We start from the raw sequence: 18638 nt of genomic DNA, 5'->3' as shown, positions 1-18638 counted from the left end.
ACTCAAGGCTTCTCAGCCGTCGCTTGTGTCGGGGAAAACACCTGAATTTGGAAACTACTACCAGCAGACATGTGACAGACAGAGTCCAGTTAACAGTCAAGGAAACAGGTGGATAGCATTCACATTTCACAAAGCCAATGTGGCCAGTATTGTGTAACGCCATACTCTTAGCTGTCCTCCATAGTTTTAATTTATTATTCATTCAGCTATGCCATCGTCGCTGCAGACACAAACAATCTCACGCAACTTGGATGTTTATAAAGGAAACCAAAGTGCTCAGAGGAAACCTACAACTGAGGAGCAGCGTTGGACATGAAAAGCCTCCGACTAAGAGCTGAGCAGAAAAGTCACATTAACCTCATTATCCAGAATGTTTTTGGGATCTGTCTGAGTCTCTGCTAAAAGCTCCACTGCTGGTCTGCTGTGGTAAAATATCAGAGAGTAAATCCAAGACAGTAAATCTATTTTATGTTGTAGGCTGATCTGGAAAAGCAAAAATAATGCTATACTCGCTCTCACAGTAATTAGAACAAGACTGGAGCGGAATTTGTTGCCCAAATAAGAACCAGTCTGTAGCTTAGATCAAGCACTTCAGCTAACTCAGTCCATGGCACTCTCGTAGATCAACATACGGCTAACGGATCAGGTGATGAGGGGGGTCATGGGTGGAAGTATAGAGTATTTAAAGCAGCATGCCGCATCAAACATGGGGTGAATCAGGGCGTACTCACCCAGACCAGGCGGGATCTCAGGGCAGGGTGGCAGCGGTTTAGGCGAAGACGTGGGGTTGCTCTCGGTTTGCACGCTCAGCACCAGCTTCCCTCCCACAGCCAGGTAGCTGGATAACGTGGCATTCGGCCTGGACAGGTTGTAGTAGTACAAGTGATGTCCGCTTCCGGCCACACCGCTGACATTATTCCTCGATCCATTCCGTACGTTGTTGAATCGGCTGAAAAGGTCGAAGCGCTGCGTGTAGACGTCAAAGTACAGGATCATCATGATGAGGAAGTGGAGCAAGCAGAGCAGCAGGACGCCTTTACAGACACGCTCCAGAGTCCGGCCCAGCATCAGCCGGGTCATGGCCGAAGATGATGACCGGCCAGCGATGGCCAGCCACGATAAAGCTGGCGCGGCACGGCTACAGGCATGCACGCATCCCGGATCCCTTGAGAGTAATATCTACTGATATCAACATGTGCTTCACGGCTGTGGAGGACTCCTGCAGGAATCACACAGACGTGGATGAGGAGACGTATGAAGCCGACGGAGCTGGAGCTGCCAGTTGCTTACTGGCCCTTTCCGAGACTATGTACATGTCAAAGGTCAAATCATCCTGGTCAGATGCTGCCGGTTGCACGAGCCGCATCCACGTGTTAGAAAGTAGTCCAGGGCTGAGCACACACGACGTCCCAGGTAATCATGGCAACCATTCTTCAGAGCAGCGCGCTACCAGACCTCATCATGCCGCCTGCAGAATCTTGATCCAAACTAGTTTCAGGCACCTGCAGGAAAGAGAGAAAAATGTAAGTGTAAAGTCAGATAAATATTAAATGAACATAAATCGTGGTAATGCATCAACTTATTGATTATTGAGGGCGCTTTCAGAGAACAGCGTTCCCCTTAGATCAAAGTACTCGCAGCATAAACATGAGACTGAATCAAGTGCTGAACACGTCCTGTTCAATTTAATACTTTAGGAGGAGTTTTGGAGGCAACACGAGCTCTTGCACAGCGATGTTCAGGCTTTCATTTTCTTACATTACACTTGTGAAACTAATGACAAAAAATACTCGGCTCAGTCAACAAATGGCCGCGTGGAAGACCAAGAGATCACATGATCTCAATTCATCAAATGATGATCATTCAGGGAAATACAGTAATAACAATGCAGTCTACAAGGCTGATAATAGTGTCACGGTCATCTGGCTTTACGTCGCATCTCCCTGAATGTGTGTTGCAGAAGACAAAACATGAACAACTGGGTGTGGATTGTGCTACACACCGACATAAGAGGTGCCACCACTGTTACTGAGGTCTATATAAAGACTGAAGTATAATGAAGACGTGACGAAGCGTCCTTTCCTAGCCAGCATTTCTAACCCTGACTTATTCATGTGACAGACAAGATGTTAAGTTAGGCTGGTTCAGTCTTCCACATTTATCACATTTGAACCTGTTTTTCCATCAGCTAACGTGCTTTAACAAACAAACAAACCATGATTTAGGAACTTCTTTCAGCATCCAAGATGTGTAAAGTCATGACTCTCAAATCACATTTCTCTCAGCAGGTTGACGTGCTCACTCACTCAGGCCAACTCCAGAACAAAGGCAAAGTTTTCCCTCCATGATCCAACATCACTTCAACAATCCCTTTAACCACTCGACAACAGCTAAATTGAAACGTCAGTCACATATGAAACCAATTAATTGTAGTAAATGTAACCTTTACACCAGATACGGAGTTTCACTGACACACAGTTTCTAGTTTTGCTTTTCAGTACCAGTTATATCACAAAGATTGAATGAAAGGAATCTCATCATTCCTGTTGAGTTACATGAGAGAAGACTGAGCTAGTGCTACAGATGAGCCAGCAGCACCTGGAAAAGTACTGAGGCAGAGGATGCCAAAATAACAAGACTACATACAATCAAATCAATAAAACAATTTCCAACATTTAAGAATTGTGTTGGCTCACAGCAAATTTCTCACAGCTTGTATGAAAGCAGAGTGCCATAACCACCCAAATCCAGGCACGACTTCAGAGAGACATCTCGTTGTTTGAGACCTTTTAACTTAAGCCCTGTGTAGTTTGCAAACCTCTGTCTGGTTTTATGTTTTCCACATGATCCTCTTCTTTTATGACAATTCTCACAAACATCTGCTGCATCCGCAGCGTGAGCCGAGCACTTATCTGCTTGGAGGTGTTTGAGTGAGTGAGTCTTGAAGAGAAGAAAAGAACAGAGCGCACGACAGGAACACGGACAGACACAAACAAACAACAAGACTTGAATTGACACGTCGAGACAATTTTCCAGGCAAGTGGTTTTAAAAAAACATTTTATTGTGGGGCAAAGTGCTGGTGGGAATACGCAGCACGACAAAGGGAGGGAAGAGCCACTTAGAACGCTCCCGCTGGCGTACTGTAACTTTATGACTTATGCAATCAATGGAGTTGGAAACCAGTAACAAGGCCAGCGAACACTGGACAGCAGAGTCCACATCCTGCAGCCTTACTTAGGTGAGCTGCAGCTATCCTACAAATCATCCGAGCAGCAACAGAGGAGAGACACCGAGCAAATATGAGCTTGTGTCCCAGTAACTGATCTGATGGCTGCAGCTCCTGACTATAGTTGAAATGCTTCGGTCCTTCTCTGCGGTGAGCAACGTTCAGAGTTGTGCCGGCCTTATCTCATGACAGGCCATCATTGGACTCTGGATCGTGACTGATGCCTCCGCTCGAGACATCTTGATACAACATGAGTACAGGATGGGTTTCTCTACACAAGCAGGCAGTCGTGCTATTTTCTGCCTCGACTTTCAAGCTGCCAGACAGAGTTTTCTGTCAATATCTGACCTCAGTAAAGCTGTCGGGAACGCACTTCAGGTGATATATGAAGGCTTAAAAGAGAAGCTTTGCTATTAAACCACAGCCAAATCATCTTAGTGGAAGTCTTTAGAGATGCTGATCCTCACTTAAATGTTCCTCTGGCCTGCTTGTTTCAGAGAAGAGCCCATCCCAAATGTACACACCTCAGTACCAAACATGACCATCCACTCAGCACAGAAGGAATGATGCAAACATACAGATGAGGCTTTGAGTCTCATAGTAGAAGCCTCATGCAGGAGATGTTCACTCTGCACCTCCACGGGCACAATGTGGCGGAGCGAGTCCGTACAGGACCAGGGACACCGTCCTGGGTCATAAACAAGTCCGCTATCTCAGAAGGAGAAGCAGGATGGGAAGGCACCATGTGGCAGTGCCGCAGGCCGCAGACGGCATGACGTGTCAGCTGGAGAGTTCAGAGCTGTGTCTCAGGGGAGGAGAAGCACTATGATTGCAGAACCCACAAGAGTGAAAGGAAATGTAAAATAGAAAAAAAGCTCTTTTTAATTTTGGCTTCTTGCTACAGTTGGTTTTATGGCCGTCGGGAAGGATGCAAACTCAGGATTTACATGTATCGACTTCTCCCAAACTGCCACTGGGGATATAACTTAGTTTAGAAGCCTGCTATGAAGGCCATTAATAACAGCCACTACAAACCATGTGTGATTACAAAGGTAAAAAAAACTACAAGGAAGCAAGGACTTTGATGGTTGAGTGAGATGTAGGGATGACCTTTCAACTTTGCTCTGTTTGTGCAGTGAGTGGCACTGCAAAGCTACTTCATTGACATTGTTTTACGTTGTCATTACTTCAAATGAAAAGCATGAAACATTTCTGTCCCCAGGAAGACGAACCTTGTGAGTGAAGCTGGCCTGGAAAACCTGTTGTCACAGTCTGACGTAGATGTTTGGGACTGTGACTGAATAGGTTGAGTTTGATTCAGCGAAACTATGAGTCAGACTCACTCACAAGTGAAATCCATTTCCAACTGAGACTGATGTTTCATGGCATGTGTCGACAGGAGTTATAACGCAGGGGTCGGGGGATGCTCTCCGCCTGCCTGGCACCAGGGCAGCAGCCGCTGGAGTAAAACAGAGGAAATCAGATTCATGGCCCCGAGGCTAATGCACAGCTCAGGGCTAATTTAGTGTTGAATTCATAGAATATAAACCAGAGCAGCCCCTTCAGGAAGCAATGACCGGGAAACTGTACAAAGTAGCCGCAACAACTGCGACTGCCGGCAATTCCAGGCACACAAACAGTGATCCACTCGGATCTGTCACAGGTTTGCTCACTCTGGAGAACCGACCTCTTCTTGGGGCCGACTGTGGCGTGCGAGTGGGTTCCTTAATGCTACTGCCACCTACTGTCCAACTGAACTCATTGCAGTGAATGATATTTAAATGACCAAAAAGGCACCTAGTTCAACAGCTAAAATACATGTAGGAAAACAGAAAGGACGGGACAATCTCTCTCAGTGTTTATTTAGGCTTTATCCAGACCATGTCAGCAGAATACGATGAGTCGGACACATTCATGTTCTTCCTTCATTCCTAATTAAATGGACAAAACTCCACGTGCAGCAGGGAGCCTGAAGCAGCTGTTTGTTAAAACTTTAATTGACAGACAGATGGCCGAGCAGCCTGGTCATTTCTTAGTTTACATAATTGACCAAGTGAAGGCCAAACATTTGCTGTAGGGGCCGACATGAGCTCCATGTTTGCCAACACATCTAAACATCACCTGACACCTCACAAGGCCACAAGTTAAAGCAGGAAAACAGCAACACAATAGACTCATTACTGAGGCCCTTCCTTTCCTCCACAGAATGATTTATCCTTCTCTACACCATGATATGAATAAATAATCTGTTCGGATACAATTACAGGCTTTTAATCTGAGAAATTATGTATTTACCCTTTGTTAAGTAATAAACAGCTACTAAAGAGGACATTGTTCAGGGTGATGTATTGTTTCAAGTGTTGTATCGATGAATATTTTATGGTGATAAATGATCTTACTTCCTTCGCCTTCCATAGTTTCTCTGTCTTTCCCAGAATTCCCGAAAACAATGAAAACAGATTGCAGTGTCACTGCTATACAATATACTGATAAACAGTTGTATATTTTTGGTTGGATAAGACGTACCAAGCTATCTAGCTACCTGCAGATACAGTCTTTAGTAATGTTGGTCGGAGAGTATATAAAAGATCTTTCAGGGCAGAGGCGACGCCTCATAAGGGATAAACCAATAAACCTCATAGAATCAGAGTTACCTCCACTTATTTCTCTTCTTACTTTAACACTTCAGAAATAAAATATTTTGGCCTGGTCTTGGTTCATGAAAAGTGTTTTAAATGCACGAACATTCTCATAAAATGTAAGTGCATAACACTGCATGCAATTTAATCCGTCTCTCTTTGAAACAAGTTTATGCTCAACTCTCTTTATATCACATCTTCCACACTGCACCCAGATACAGCGTGGTCCTTAGAGAATAATAACTCACCCGCCTTGTTACATAAAATACAAACAGTGTCACAAAGCCAAGTACTTATCTGCTTCTATTAACATTTTAATTTCCTCAAAATTGCATGAGTGGTTCCATTTCTAGAGCAGCACAAACAAGCCCTCAATAGTTTCAATCAGAAGTGCTGCACAGAGAGATGTTTGGCTCCTCCGTTCGAACAAAATTCTTTACCTCCGATTTGACTGTTATTATCAGTAAATTGCTTTTTCTGGTGCGGTTACACTACACCTCTTATTCTAACCAAGCAGCTCGTCCAATATTCAAGGATGCAGCCAGGCTTCACATCCATCACATAGGCAGCAACACAAACACAAACAGCAGAATGCATATTAACAAGGATGAGGGAGGGTGGAAATCCCCGCCTCGACAGAATGTCTTGTTTTTGCACGAGGGATTTTAAAGCCGATAGAAATTGCTTTGTCTCTCAACACCTTTAGGTGTTTTTGGAACTCTGAATTATTTATAATCAAAGCTTGGAATGATTGTTGGCTAATTCAATTTCCTTCATTTATTCACGTTGATTTAATTTATACGTTAATTTAGGGACGTTAAAGACAGCATCTCAGAAAAAGCAAGCAAGGTAGTGTCAAAGTTGACCATTGTTGACTATTCTGCGGAGGCTGAGTGCTGGACAAATATGACACAATGGTCGTGTATTGTGGAAGGGAATAAATGATGCTTTGACAAGAGCTTGTGGGCAAAAGTTTCACCAAGGTCAGCTGGAAATGGGGCGTGGGGTCTGTCGTCTGTCTGAAACACAGACTATTGTGTGAGTGAAAACCTTCCAAATGCTCTACTGACAGCTTGTATTGCTACTTGACTGTAGTTTTGTGTTGGTTATGCCACTCAATTTAAGGACAAACCAGCTTTTTTTGGGGCGAGGATTTCTTTGCGTAGCTACTTCAGGATCTTTCTCTGTCTCACTATATGGAACTTGTCCATTGGTTTTGTAGTGCAACACCATCGGTAGCAAGAAGATACCCTACCCTACACACACCTGACCCTTTGGCAGTGTGGTATGGCCTCAAACTAATGTCATGGTACAAACTAAATCCCTTTGTCAACACCACGACACACAAGAAAAAATGGTTCCAAAACAAGGGACAAGTCTCTAATCATGTTATGAAAATGACGACTCCAGTGCCAGGAAACGATCACACAATACTCAATACACAGAAGCAAATGAAAATGAAATGCTTAGATGTGGTGGCTACTGCAGACGTTTGTGACACAATTTGAGAAGCTAAAACGTCAGACTGAACTGTTAACATTGGAAGAGCCCCCTTGTCCATCCCTTGCCTGCACGTGGTGCCAGCGAACCACAGCGCATTGTGGAAACTCTTGATTCAAATGCAGTTTGGATTCCAACTGCCTCACAACACAGTGAGCGCTTCGGTATTTATTCACAGTTCAATATTTGTCTGAGAGTGAGTCCACATTCATATCATTTGTACCGTTCATCCCACACACTTCTCTGTAGTTTTGGGGAACCTCCCATCAGGGGTTGCACATCCTCCCCAGTCACACCAGCTACTAGCAATACAACACAACAACACAATACAACAAAACGCTTCTTGGTGGAATCAATGTTGGGCGATGGAATCAAGAGAAAGATTAGATGCTTCAACTGTTGGGGCATTATGAGGAAGAAGTATCAGTCATTGCAGAGAAAACAATAATGGACTGCACAATATATCAATGTAAATAATTCATGAGCAAATCAAACAAATCAAAAGCCAGACAGCAGCCTTGATAGACTTACAAATCTGGCTGAAAGGAAAGACAGCAGAAGGTCAACGTTTCCCTGCAGCGATGCTTCATCAGCCACACACTAGAAACACACTCATATTTTCAAGCATTTGTGGGTTTCTAGCAGATGTTAGCAGATTAGCCTTCAGGCTACCATTCTATTTTTGGTGGTTTTGTTCATAGTTTTTGACCCCCACCACTGAAAGATAATCTGTAACATCATCTCACGTCATTGACAGTCTGGCTCATGAAAAACAGAGCTACGGTACGCACCAATGAAATGGGCATTTAAACACCCATTAATGAATTAACGGACTGGGACAATGGATGAAACAAAAGTGGCTCAAAAAAGCAAAGACTACAGCAGGTTCACTGACAGAACAGTAAAACAGGACGAATCGGAGAAGCCGCTGCTGTCTGCGAAAAAAAAGAGCTAGAGCTTAAGAAGTGTTCTTCTCTCTACTCGTTTTCATACATGACATAATGTTGCCCATGGCCTGACACACAGTATATACTGTACGTCAATGGAAGGATGGGACTGAAATAAAAACACATTATAATACGGTTAGTATGAAGTGACTAGTCAAATTGAAGTCTGCAGATTAAAGTTGGATGGAGATCACAACACCTCTCCTCATCTCCTCTCCACCCGCTTGCCTCTTGAGCTGTGGGCCCCTCGAGTTATAACCGACAGCCAGGCCAGTGAGTCTTATCAAAAATACATTAGCCATGCTACACTTGATCGTATGGAGCCTCGGAGCTTTCTCTGGGCTTCAGCTCATCATGCTGAGGGCGACTCCCGGAAAGGATCCAGAGCACAGTGGTACAGTTGAATTATAGATCAGCAGGCTTGTACAGTAGAGGGGCCGTTCGTGCTGAAATTCTAAAGTTACATCACGAAAACTTCCATTTTCTCTTCATACTGGATATCAGCACTTTTCATTTTAAATGTGAGCTTTGAAGACAGAAAAATGGAAGGCTGGATGTCAGTACAGTGGTGTATTTGGTTGGGAGGAAGCAGGATTTGTGGGACAGCGAAGACTGAAGTAACTTCAGGTGGATTTGGAGGTACTTTTACGAGCCATGCTTGAATGCAACTCTTGATCTCTGTGGGACAGTAAGTGTTGGAATTGCGCCAGGACTTGGAGCAGCCAATATACCACCATCTAGCGAATCAAAAATTAAATCTTATTTTGGAAAGGCTGTCGTGGACCTCTCAAAGAATGCTTTCAGCTAAAGTACGCATGATAAAATGAAGAATGGACCTTTGTGTACACAGGCCGTACCGGTCCTCCATTTCACTTGAACAGGAAGGGTCCGTTAGATCAGAATCTGTAACCTGGGTCAGTGACATTTTAACAACTATTCATTTTAAACACATGTAAACCATGGTTTTCATAGCTTCACTGCACTGACGGCTACATTAAGAAACCCTGAACTGACTTCACCGGGTTAAACTATTAACAGCTATTTAAAGAACTTTTTCAAAGAGTCAGGGATTCATCGGAGCAGGTCTGCCTCCTCCATCTATTGTCATCGATTCCCCTGTGTTTTTTTTACATATTTAATGCAACATTATGGCCAAAACAATTGTCATGATTATCCCTACTATTCTGTTTTCATTGCTATTTACTTTCCTCCCAGCATGTTTTGATGATGTTTTGATCTGATCTCTACTAATCCAACTGAGGCAGATCCTCAGAGACCCTGCCACAAAAACTACTAGCCCATCAGCCAAGCGGAATCACAGTGTTGAGACAACTCATATTTGAATCAAACAGCACCACATACCGCGCCACTTTGGACGATCAAACATATACACTTAGAGATGCCGGTTAATATTTTGATTTCAATACTTTTACAGCTGAAACATACTCTTCTTTACCTTCAGCAGCTCTTCAGATCTACAACCACACCTCCACCCACACAGCAGCCCCGACAGACACAGCTTTGTTATTAAATATAACTAATGACAAGACTCAGAGCTGGTGGGAAAACCAAAACCAAAAATAAATTCACACTTGAATTTCTTATTCAAATCCCATTATGTTCATGGGTTCAGTTTCCAATCTATGCCAGCACATCTGAAGTCGTGCTTTAGTGCAGCTACAAAGGCAAAAATCTAAAAACAGAACTGAACAGGGAAAAGAGCAAAGATGAAAAAGAAGTGAGTGGCGAGGCAGAGAAGCCGGAGAACAGTGGAGTCACAACAAAACTCTGCCGTGCTCAACCCGCTTCCACTCAGATCTGCCCATGCGGATATTAAATTGCCTCTCAGCTGTCTGTGATCTGAAGGGGTCTGGACGGTTGAAGGAAGAAGACATCACATTACCTCTCTGCTCCTCAGTCAGATCAAGGCACAGTTGGAATTGACAACACACTACAGCCGACATCCAAAGCTCAGTCTTGATAGGTTGTTGGCCCCCAATAAGATGGCTAGTTGCAGCGTCCTGGGGACACCAACGCAGTGGAGCATTTGAGCTCCAGCAAGCCTTCAGCCATCGTCTCGAGCAGCTCGAACAATGGTGACCTAACCACACCATTTGGGGGTTTGAGGGACTGGACTGCACGTTGGGCTTGAGACTCCTTGACACCAGGATCATCTTTTAACCTAATGGTTCTTATTGATGGAATCAACCACGCGAAAAATGATTCAGACCCAGACCCTAGCTGCAGCAACAACTTGTCCTGGTGATGCAACTCTCCAGAACCCCCTATCAGCAACTTTTCAATTGAATTTGCCAACAGACGCACAGTCAGAGAAAGGCTGGCGAAAACACCGTCCTTGGCAGGCGCAACAGTGCCTTGCCTAACCGTGAAACCCTCCTCCCCTCCCTCCTCATGACACACTTATGCAAATTCACTGTCTGCGGTTCCGACCCACAGATGCGAAGGGAAAGGAAAGACATGACTTTGTGTGATTCGTGGCCCTCCCGCTCTCATCCAGCTGCTCATTTGGCATCAGAGCACAGAAATGAATTAAGCACTTCCCATGGAGGAGGATTCTGGGTAGACGGAGACGGTCCAGGACTTTGTGCAAGGTTTTAAAGACACTTTCTGAGAGCGGACGTCTTTTTCTGGCCGAGCAATCGATGGCTAGTTGGACTACAGGGTGCTACAGGGTCGGCCCAAAAAGTCTTACAGAGAAGCTGGACTGTATTAACAGGCAGGTGGTGAAAATCGTTTGGCTGATAAAGCCGGAATGAAAGCGATGACCTGATGGGATCAGATATCCTTTATTAGTCCCTCAGTGGGCAGCAGCGGGAGAACAGACACGCAGGTAGCAGGTCGAGCGGTTCCCATGACGACAACATCTCGTGACGACGAGAGACAATGTAAACATGTTTGCCACCCTCAAGAGTGCTGAAGTTCATATCAGCAGGGGCATTTAGTGCAGCCTGGTAGTCAACATGCAGCTGAGCAAACACGCTGGAACCAAATGAGCTGACTGCTGGTTGTTTTGGGGGGGACGAGACAAACATGAGGCGCGACGGCCAAAGTCACTGCAGAGGGCAGACTCTCCGAGACACGATGTTTCAAACTGAGCTACACCTTGTCCAGCTATGGTGTCATCACAGTGTTTAGTTGCTGCCAAGCTGGGACACACACGACATCATTCTGAGCTCGGCTGTAAATCACCTTTTTTCACCCCGAATATCCAGCAAAATTACAGAGCCAGCTCACTAACGTGAGATACCGCAAACCTGTATCAACGCAAACGGATTATTTAAGGACTCACAACCCCCCTCCGCCAGAGCTCCTCCCGCTAATCTCTTCAGAGTCTTACTTTGAAACTTAAGTAAAATCATGGAGCCAAGAAGATGAATTATGACTGAGGCGCTGGATTGAAAACATCAAGTGAGAGGTGGGTGGCAAGGCCATCATGAGTGGAACGCGTCATCCGTTTCCCTCATCAGTTCATAAAGGCGTAGACAAAGGGCGGATTCATCTCCTTCACTGGAAGCTTCAGAAGCAGAATGGGTTCTTAATAATCCAGTGGATATCATTGAAAATGTAAAATGTAGCATGCATCTAATTTAACTACAGAAGTGCTGTAACTCGAGCGGCCCATCACCTGATAGTCTGCACTTGCTTGACGCCACCTGCCTGAACCAGAATCTTGAAAATAAGTGGATTAAAACTATTTTAATTCATTCAGTTTATAGAAGCCCTCAGCATCAGGCCGAGTCGTCGCCATTACATCAGGAAACAGCCGCGGGGAAGAGATAATATCACCCATCACAAAGATGAATCAGATTTTCATGAGTTATTTTCAGGACTCTGACCTTTCGGCTCAGAACCGTCTACAGAGGTCAGCGCAGAAATTTAAAAGCTCGATGGAATAAGCACCTTTTGACTATCTGATAGCCGAGAGCTCCATTCAGCGATTACACGTGTTTTTACAGCTGATGCTCCGCCGATACCACTGCACATGAGTGAACCCTGCTACTGAGATTAGAGGCTGAAACACAACTGGATTACCGGCACAGGATTGAATTGACTCGAAGAAGAGTCATCAATCCCAAATGTGCGGAGCTCATTGATTCTGTTTTCCCCTGGATTTTCCACTAGGAAGAGCTTCTTTTCTCTCTGAAATATATCCCACTTGACAGCCATGTTTAACACGCACTCAGAAACCATAGTACTATACGACCATTGCCGCCAACACCTGCCCACGACTTAGCGACTTAGTTTGTTCCACTGAAAGGATTTCTTTGGTTTACTTACAAAAATGACTACTGTCTTTTGCAGTCGGAAATAAATGAGTCTATGGGGCTTTTCACACTGCGGGTTCTGTCCCGGGTGGCATGAGTCCGTTTCGCCCCCTGCTGTGCAGCCTCGCACCTCTGCGCCTCAGGCGATGTCCTCTTTTTCTCCTCAGCTGGCGGCGCTCTGTGCAAAATAGCTGGCTTGTGACCCACGACGAAGCACGTCTCGAGGAAGTAGTCATCAGAAGCACGACAACCTATTTACCACCATCGTGACTAACAAACTTGGCCTTGCCCTCCTGGCTCTTTGTCTCAACTTGGTCTCGACTATGACACTACAGGGCGGTGCAGACTTCAGCAAACATATTTTTGTATATTCTGTCCTACAATAGTCTCCTCGATGCACAAATATCCACCACCTTTCATGGAATTCTCCTCCTTCTGCATTGTTCCTTTGTTTTTAGGTCACTGTAAACCTCTATAATGTCCATCCCTGAACTTTTTGGGTTTTCTCTTTTCTGTCAGGCCCAATGAAATGACTCAGCGGGCTGGATTTGGCCCCAGAGCCTCGGGCTTGGCGCGTGACTCGGAGGGAAGATTTGTTTCTGTATGAGATGAACAGATCAGTTAAAGCACAGAATGTGTTTGCTCACCTCTCACTAAGCAAGGACACTGATCGAAGCCAAGAAGCGAGGTGGTGTGACTATAATTCTGGACAACTTGGAGGAGGTCATGCAGCTCCAGACCCTTCCTCAGAAGCAGCACTGAAGAGATTGTGTGTCACAAACGAGCGGGATGTCAGGTTGGATTACGATCTGAGGGCAGAGCTTCTATGGATCTGCCTGCTCAGGTTAAGCGTCACGATGAGGACGCCGGCTCCTCCTCCCCCTCTACTGCCTCGTTCTCCTCAACGTCCATCCTCCAGCACCATTACACACAATAGTCAAACAGTGGAGGGAACGTCTCCAGCTTCCAGCGTCATGGAGGAGAAGTGGAGCGATGTTGTAGTGCAGGAGCAGCCAGCCTCCTAGCATGGCGCGGGGACAGATGCTGCTGCTGCTGCTCCAGGAATCACAACAAAAGATGGACAGCAGGAGTCCGCCTCACTTCTAAGCCAGTAACAACGCAAAGTACTTTCAAATGCCGCTACAAAGACACGTTTAAAGGCTATTTCTACACAAAACAAAAGCGCGTTTTCGTGAGTGAAACAAGCCCCTACCTTGATGTTGACAAGCTTCATCTAGCATCTTCTCTGGAGTCCCGGCTTTAATTCGCGTCGAAATGTGCAGGAAAAAAGTGCAAACATATCCGGGATATTAGTCCAGAAAGCGTTGCTCGGAAATCCTCCAGGTTCCAGGCTATTCTGTTTCATTTGCATCGAATATGTATTTCTAATTGTTTAGCTAACGCCGGATATGCGGCTAACGCTCCTCGCCATGATGCTGTAGCGGAGGGAGAGCCAGCAGAAGAGAGATATGTTGAGGTTTTCTCCTCATCCCGACGTGTTTTGGAGAAGAGGAGAGCGGAAAGAAAGGATGCTGTGGCGGAGAGAGCAGGTCCCTCCAGTCCTGCTGCCTACGGAAGCCGGGGAGACCCACCTCTCCTTCCCTTTCTCTCGCTTTCACTCTCTTCCTTCTAGCGACGTCACTGAATAATAAATCACCATTCTGAATATTTCACTTAAGTCCAGTGGGGAATGTAATCTGCCTTTTTTTTAGCTTTAGATCAAACCTACTGCATATACAGCCTTATTGTAACTGACGTGTATTGTTTCCAGGCAGGTGATCATCTGGGAGAGGCGCGGCAAAGAACCTATGACCTTCGACCTCGAAGGTGAATGGATGAGCGGGAGTTACGCGTCCATTTCCATGATTCGTTCACTTGCTCCAACGACTAATAAGAATTATAACGAATACACTCCTTTTTGTATGCGCATTTTTATTGTGTGTCCATTAGGTTTGTGTCTTAAGCGGTTTTTAGAAAACATGTTTGCTCGTTTTATTTAAGAAAAAAGCTGTTAATCTGAAAAATGTTGCGCTGATATGAAAGTAGAACCAGAAAATGAGTTGTTTCTTTGCGCCATCTGGTGGTCATAATGGAGAAGTCCTAGAGGCGGGGGTAGTGGATAGAAAACAGAAGCAAACCGAGCAAAAACAATTGCAGTTGAAATGTGTTTGATGATGATTTTATTCTTTTTACATCACACACATGAAGCCAGAGAATCCATTTGTTCTGACCACCACTACGTCAACACACACGGCACCAACTACAGTCACTGAAAATGTGATAACTTTAACCACTATAGTTGGTCGACTTCTGGTCCACCCGACACACATAAACCAGTTTCCTTGACTTCACACAGAATAGCCAGAATGGAGGTGAACAGAAACAGTATTCTGGCGAGTACGATATTCCTAGAGATTTGAAAATGTGTTTCTGTTCCAACAGAATGAGACAAATGACGGCTGCATTAAATCAGAAGTTCAACTTCGAAGGCCCAAATACAAATAATTTTAGGGAATGTTTAAGTGATTAAAAAATATTTTAACATGAACACAAACAAAAAACAAAGTAGAACTGATATTTTATACACAGAATATCACATTGATTATGTCATGTAAACAGTCAAATTTCAAAAGATTGAGCACAAACCTGTTAAATGATGACAAATGTATGAGTGAAGTTCCAATTTAAACTCTTTAAACTTATCTGCTAAGTAGTGTATTTGGGCTCTTGTGGGTTCGAGAATCACAAACACATCAGAGAAGAGTAACAAAAAAGGGACAGACGTGACACATGATCACACGCATGCTTCACAGAGAGAAAAAAGACCACATGTCCAGCACACACACAGGGTTTTGAAATACTCTCGTCGTCGGCACAGTGCTGAGAACAGAGGTGCAGTTCAGAGCCACACTTGTGCGAACGACTGAACCAGACCCAGCGTACAGACATTTAAATAATTTACCATGTATTTACACAATAATTCATCTGTTTTTCCAGCGGTGTCATTTCATTTAGAGAAGCAGCTTTAATCGCCCATCTTTACCTTCGACGTCTGTGAAGAAAGACACACACGTTAGCAAGCATTGGATAACAACAGGCATGCATGCATAAGAGGCTTGTGTTCATTACCTGCAGAATGGCCACGATCACGCCGAACAGGCCGATGGCGCTCGCAAAGATTTCCACGATGAGGATCTTAACAAACAAGCTGGGGTTCTGGGCGTCGGCCAGGGCCGCACCGCTGCCCACGATGCCCACGCAGATGCCGCAGAAGAGATTGGAGAAGCCGACGGTGAGTCCTGCTCCAAACATGGAGTACCCTGAGAAGAGGAGAGGAGAGGAACAGTTCAGGCCGAGTCTTCATACAAACAAAAATTACAAAATGAATAACGCAAGTAGAAGCTTAAGTTAAAACGCAAAACCCACTAAAGTTTCAACAGAACTGTTTTCTTACCAGCTTGATAGTTCCGCACCCCAATAGTCTCCGGGGTCGTTCCGCTGAAGGACTAGCAACAGAAAGAGACCATTATAAGGACAGTGCTTTCTTCTGCACACGCTCACTTGCACGTTTCTAGGTCACCTCGGCCATGTTGCTGATGACAATAGCCATGATGATTCCATAGATGGCGACAGCTTCGCAGAAGATGATGCTGAAAAGTCACAAGTTTCTGTGATTTCACTCATGAAATAACACAACGCACAGCTGCACGCCAACCAAAACTGGCTCAGGCTTGTCATTGAGAACCAGAGCTGTGTCCTCACCTAACCAGATTCTTCGTCTTAATTCGAGGGGCCTTCACACCCCCACCAATGATGCTGGAGCCGGTGATGTAGATGCCCCTGGAAAGAAACGCACAACTTACAGAGGAGCAAAGGCCGGAGTCTGTAGCAGAAACCGAAACCATCAGCACTTCATGACCCCAAACTGACTGCAGCCATCTACAGGCCCATCATCACTCACAGAGTAAGCGGCTTCAACAAGCTCTGTGATCAGCCAAACAAAAGTTAATCCATCCTGTTCCCAATGTTTGCCTTGCAGCGGCAGTCCCCTTCCAAGTAAGGACGGCTTTACTTGCCTCTTTTCAGACATACGTTTTAACGGTGTTAGAATGAGAGTGATTAAAAAGAAAGCACAACATGATGGATCAACTCACCAGGCGGCTCCCACCACAGACAAAGAGATGGCCAGGCCGATGCCCAGGTTGGCCCACATGTAGGGAGACGTTTCTGTGAGGAACCTGATGGCAAAAACAAGAGCAAGAAGGACATTGGTGCTTGAGTCGCTCACACAGTTTATTTGCTTTAGTGGAATGCCATAAACAAACAGACTGAGTACAGTGGAAAAGCTTCCAGTCCTGTTCTACCAAGAACCTTCATCCAGTCATGCAGTTTTTTTTATCTTCTGCTACTGTTGGAATGTTTTTACATGTACTCCTCCTTTACTTTTTTTAAACTGAATCCATTTTTATGGCTCAGCAGCTTCCTGTCAGCTATCAGATCAACTCAATTTGGTAACCATCAGCGAACAAAATGAAATGTTTCTGCCAAAATCCACAGCTCTGCTATAGTCTAACCCAGAGACAAGGTCAAGAAATACTTGCCTCTGAGGTCCAACTGAACCAGACACTAAAATTTTATAGCCGAGAGCAAGATATTGTTTTGCTTTTATTGCAGGACAGAATCACTGAAGTGGACAGAAAAAGTGCTCACCATCCCACGTCAAACCGGAAGCCCAGGTCAAATATGGTGTAGCAAATACCTGGAAAAACAAAAATATGAATTGAATCATCAGACTGGTTTGAACGTTGACAGATGGAAGTGGGGCTCGTCCAGCGTGTAAAATGGTGCTTCCCATGGAAATAACTAGTTCCTTATTTCAGCCGTCAGACTAAGATGCACTTAATTTTGTTGGTTCCAGCTTCAGTGCCATAAGTCACAGTCATATGAGACTTGCTGTGGTTCCTGTTCCAAGCCTGAGTCTTCACTGTTTGACAGCAGAGAAGACTTGTTCTAGGTTCATTCTGTTCGAGTAGCAATATTATCTTTCACTTCATCATGCAGTATTCACCATGTGGCGCGAGAAAAAAAAAACACAAAACCCGGTGACTTTTATATCGTAATGAAAAGTAACGTTTCAATGAGACGCCTGATGATTGTAGTGGTTTAAATGCGAACCGTAACTGATACACAGCTTTGTATTCATTTACAGGCGGCAAGCGCTTGCGAGTAAAAGCTCGGAGACCTGAGGTTTCATTTCTGTTTATAATGAGCATTTTGTCATTTTGACAGCTTCAAAACGAAACACGCTAGCGGCTAACTTGCTAGCGTTAGCTTGGCCTTTACGAAATTCATCATTAGAAGCTGTGGCAAAAAACGGACAGAAAAACAAAGTCTCGTTAAATGAAGTTGCCTGTTGCTAAATAGAATAGAGTTGTGAGTCGGGGATTTATTGGCAGTTTCTCATGTAAACGAAGTCATTGAGCGACATTAGTGCTAGCAGTATGCTAACAGCACAGCAAACGGAGGACTCGTCTGAAGGATACATTAGAAGAATTGGAAAAATGGTGTAGTTAGTAGCGAAATTGCACGTTAAGAGCTTACACTAGGAAGTGTAACATTACAATTTAAAAGCAAGAAAGGGTTGTAGCAAACGACATGTAGCATCTAAGTTAACGTCATGAGCTGCCACGGCATTCGATACAACGGTTTCGAGGGGGTCATAAGAATAAACAACCAAATCCGCAGTAAAGACTGCGGAATATTCAACATTTAATTCAGTCCTACCGACGATTAATATGGTGCTCCAGAAGGCCAAAGTGACCCCCGTGTACAGGATGGCGTGTCCGTTCATCATCCACTCCAGCAGCATCGATTCGGTGGTCTCCGGCTGCACCGCAGGTACTGGACGCCAAGGTGTCTAACTCGGGGCCAGAGGAGGTGAATAAGAGCAATAATACTATGAATGGTGCAGGGACGGTCGGTGGGACGAGGCGGAAGCCCGGAACAGCATCAAAAGGAGAAGCAGCGGAGAGTCAGCTG

At 44.8% G+C, this 18638-nt stretch overlaps 2 protein-coding genes across 2 annotated transcripts in view; both read right to left on the bottom strand.

Moving 5' to 3' along the window:
- Window positions 1–14210, bottom strand: part of b4galt2 (UDP-Gal:betaGlcNAc beta 1,4- galactosyltransferase, polypeptide 2) — a 78227-nt gene extending 64017 nt beyond the window's left edge. The window contains exons 1-2 of the mRNA XM_053884362.1: window positions 13813–14210; window positions 732–1502 (exon numbers count right to left, since the gene is read on the bottom strand). Of these exons, the coding sequence (XP_053740337.1) occupies window positions 732–1080 (349 nt within the window). The 5' untranslated portion in view covers window positions 1081–1502; window positions 13813–14210. The remainder of the gene's footprint in view (window positions 1–731; window positions 1503–13812) is intronic.
- A 552-nt stretch (window positions 14211–14762) lies between these two features.
- Window positions 14763–18638, bottom strand: atp6v0b (ATPase H+ transporting V0 subunit b). The gene is made up of 8 exons (XM_053883239.1): window positions 18384–18638; window positions 17310–17358; window positions 16754–16837; window positions 16362–16439; window positions 16180–16249; window positions 16054–16105; window positions 15729–15919; window positions 14763–15651 (listed from the first exon to the last, which is right to left on the bottom strand). Exons 1-8 carry the CDS (start codon window positions 18466–18468, stop codon window positions 15625–15627), a joined length of 636 nt encoding a protein of 211 aa, XP_053739214.1. The 5' UTR covers window positions 18469–18638; the 3' UTR covers window positions 14763–15624.

This window comes from Synchiropus splendidus, chromosome 13 (genome assembly GCF_027744825.2).
Source record: "Synchiropus splendidus isolate RoL2022-P1 chromosome 13, RoL_Sspl_1.0, whole genome shotgun sequence".
NCBI lineage: Eukaryota > Metazoa > Chordata > Actinopteri > Syngnathiformes > Callionymidae > Synchiropus > Synchiropus splendidus.
The sequence above is the reverse complement of the archived record's forward strand: the minus strand, read 5'-3'. Positions and strand labels throughout refer to the sequence as shown.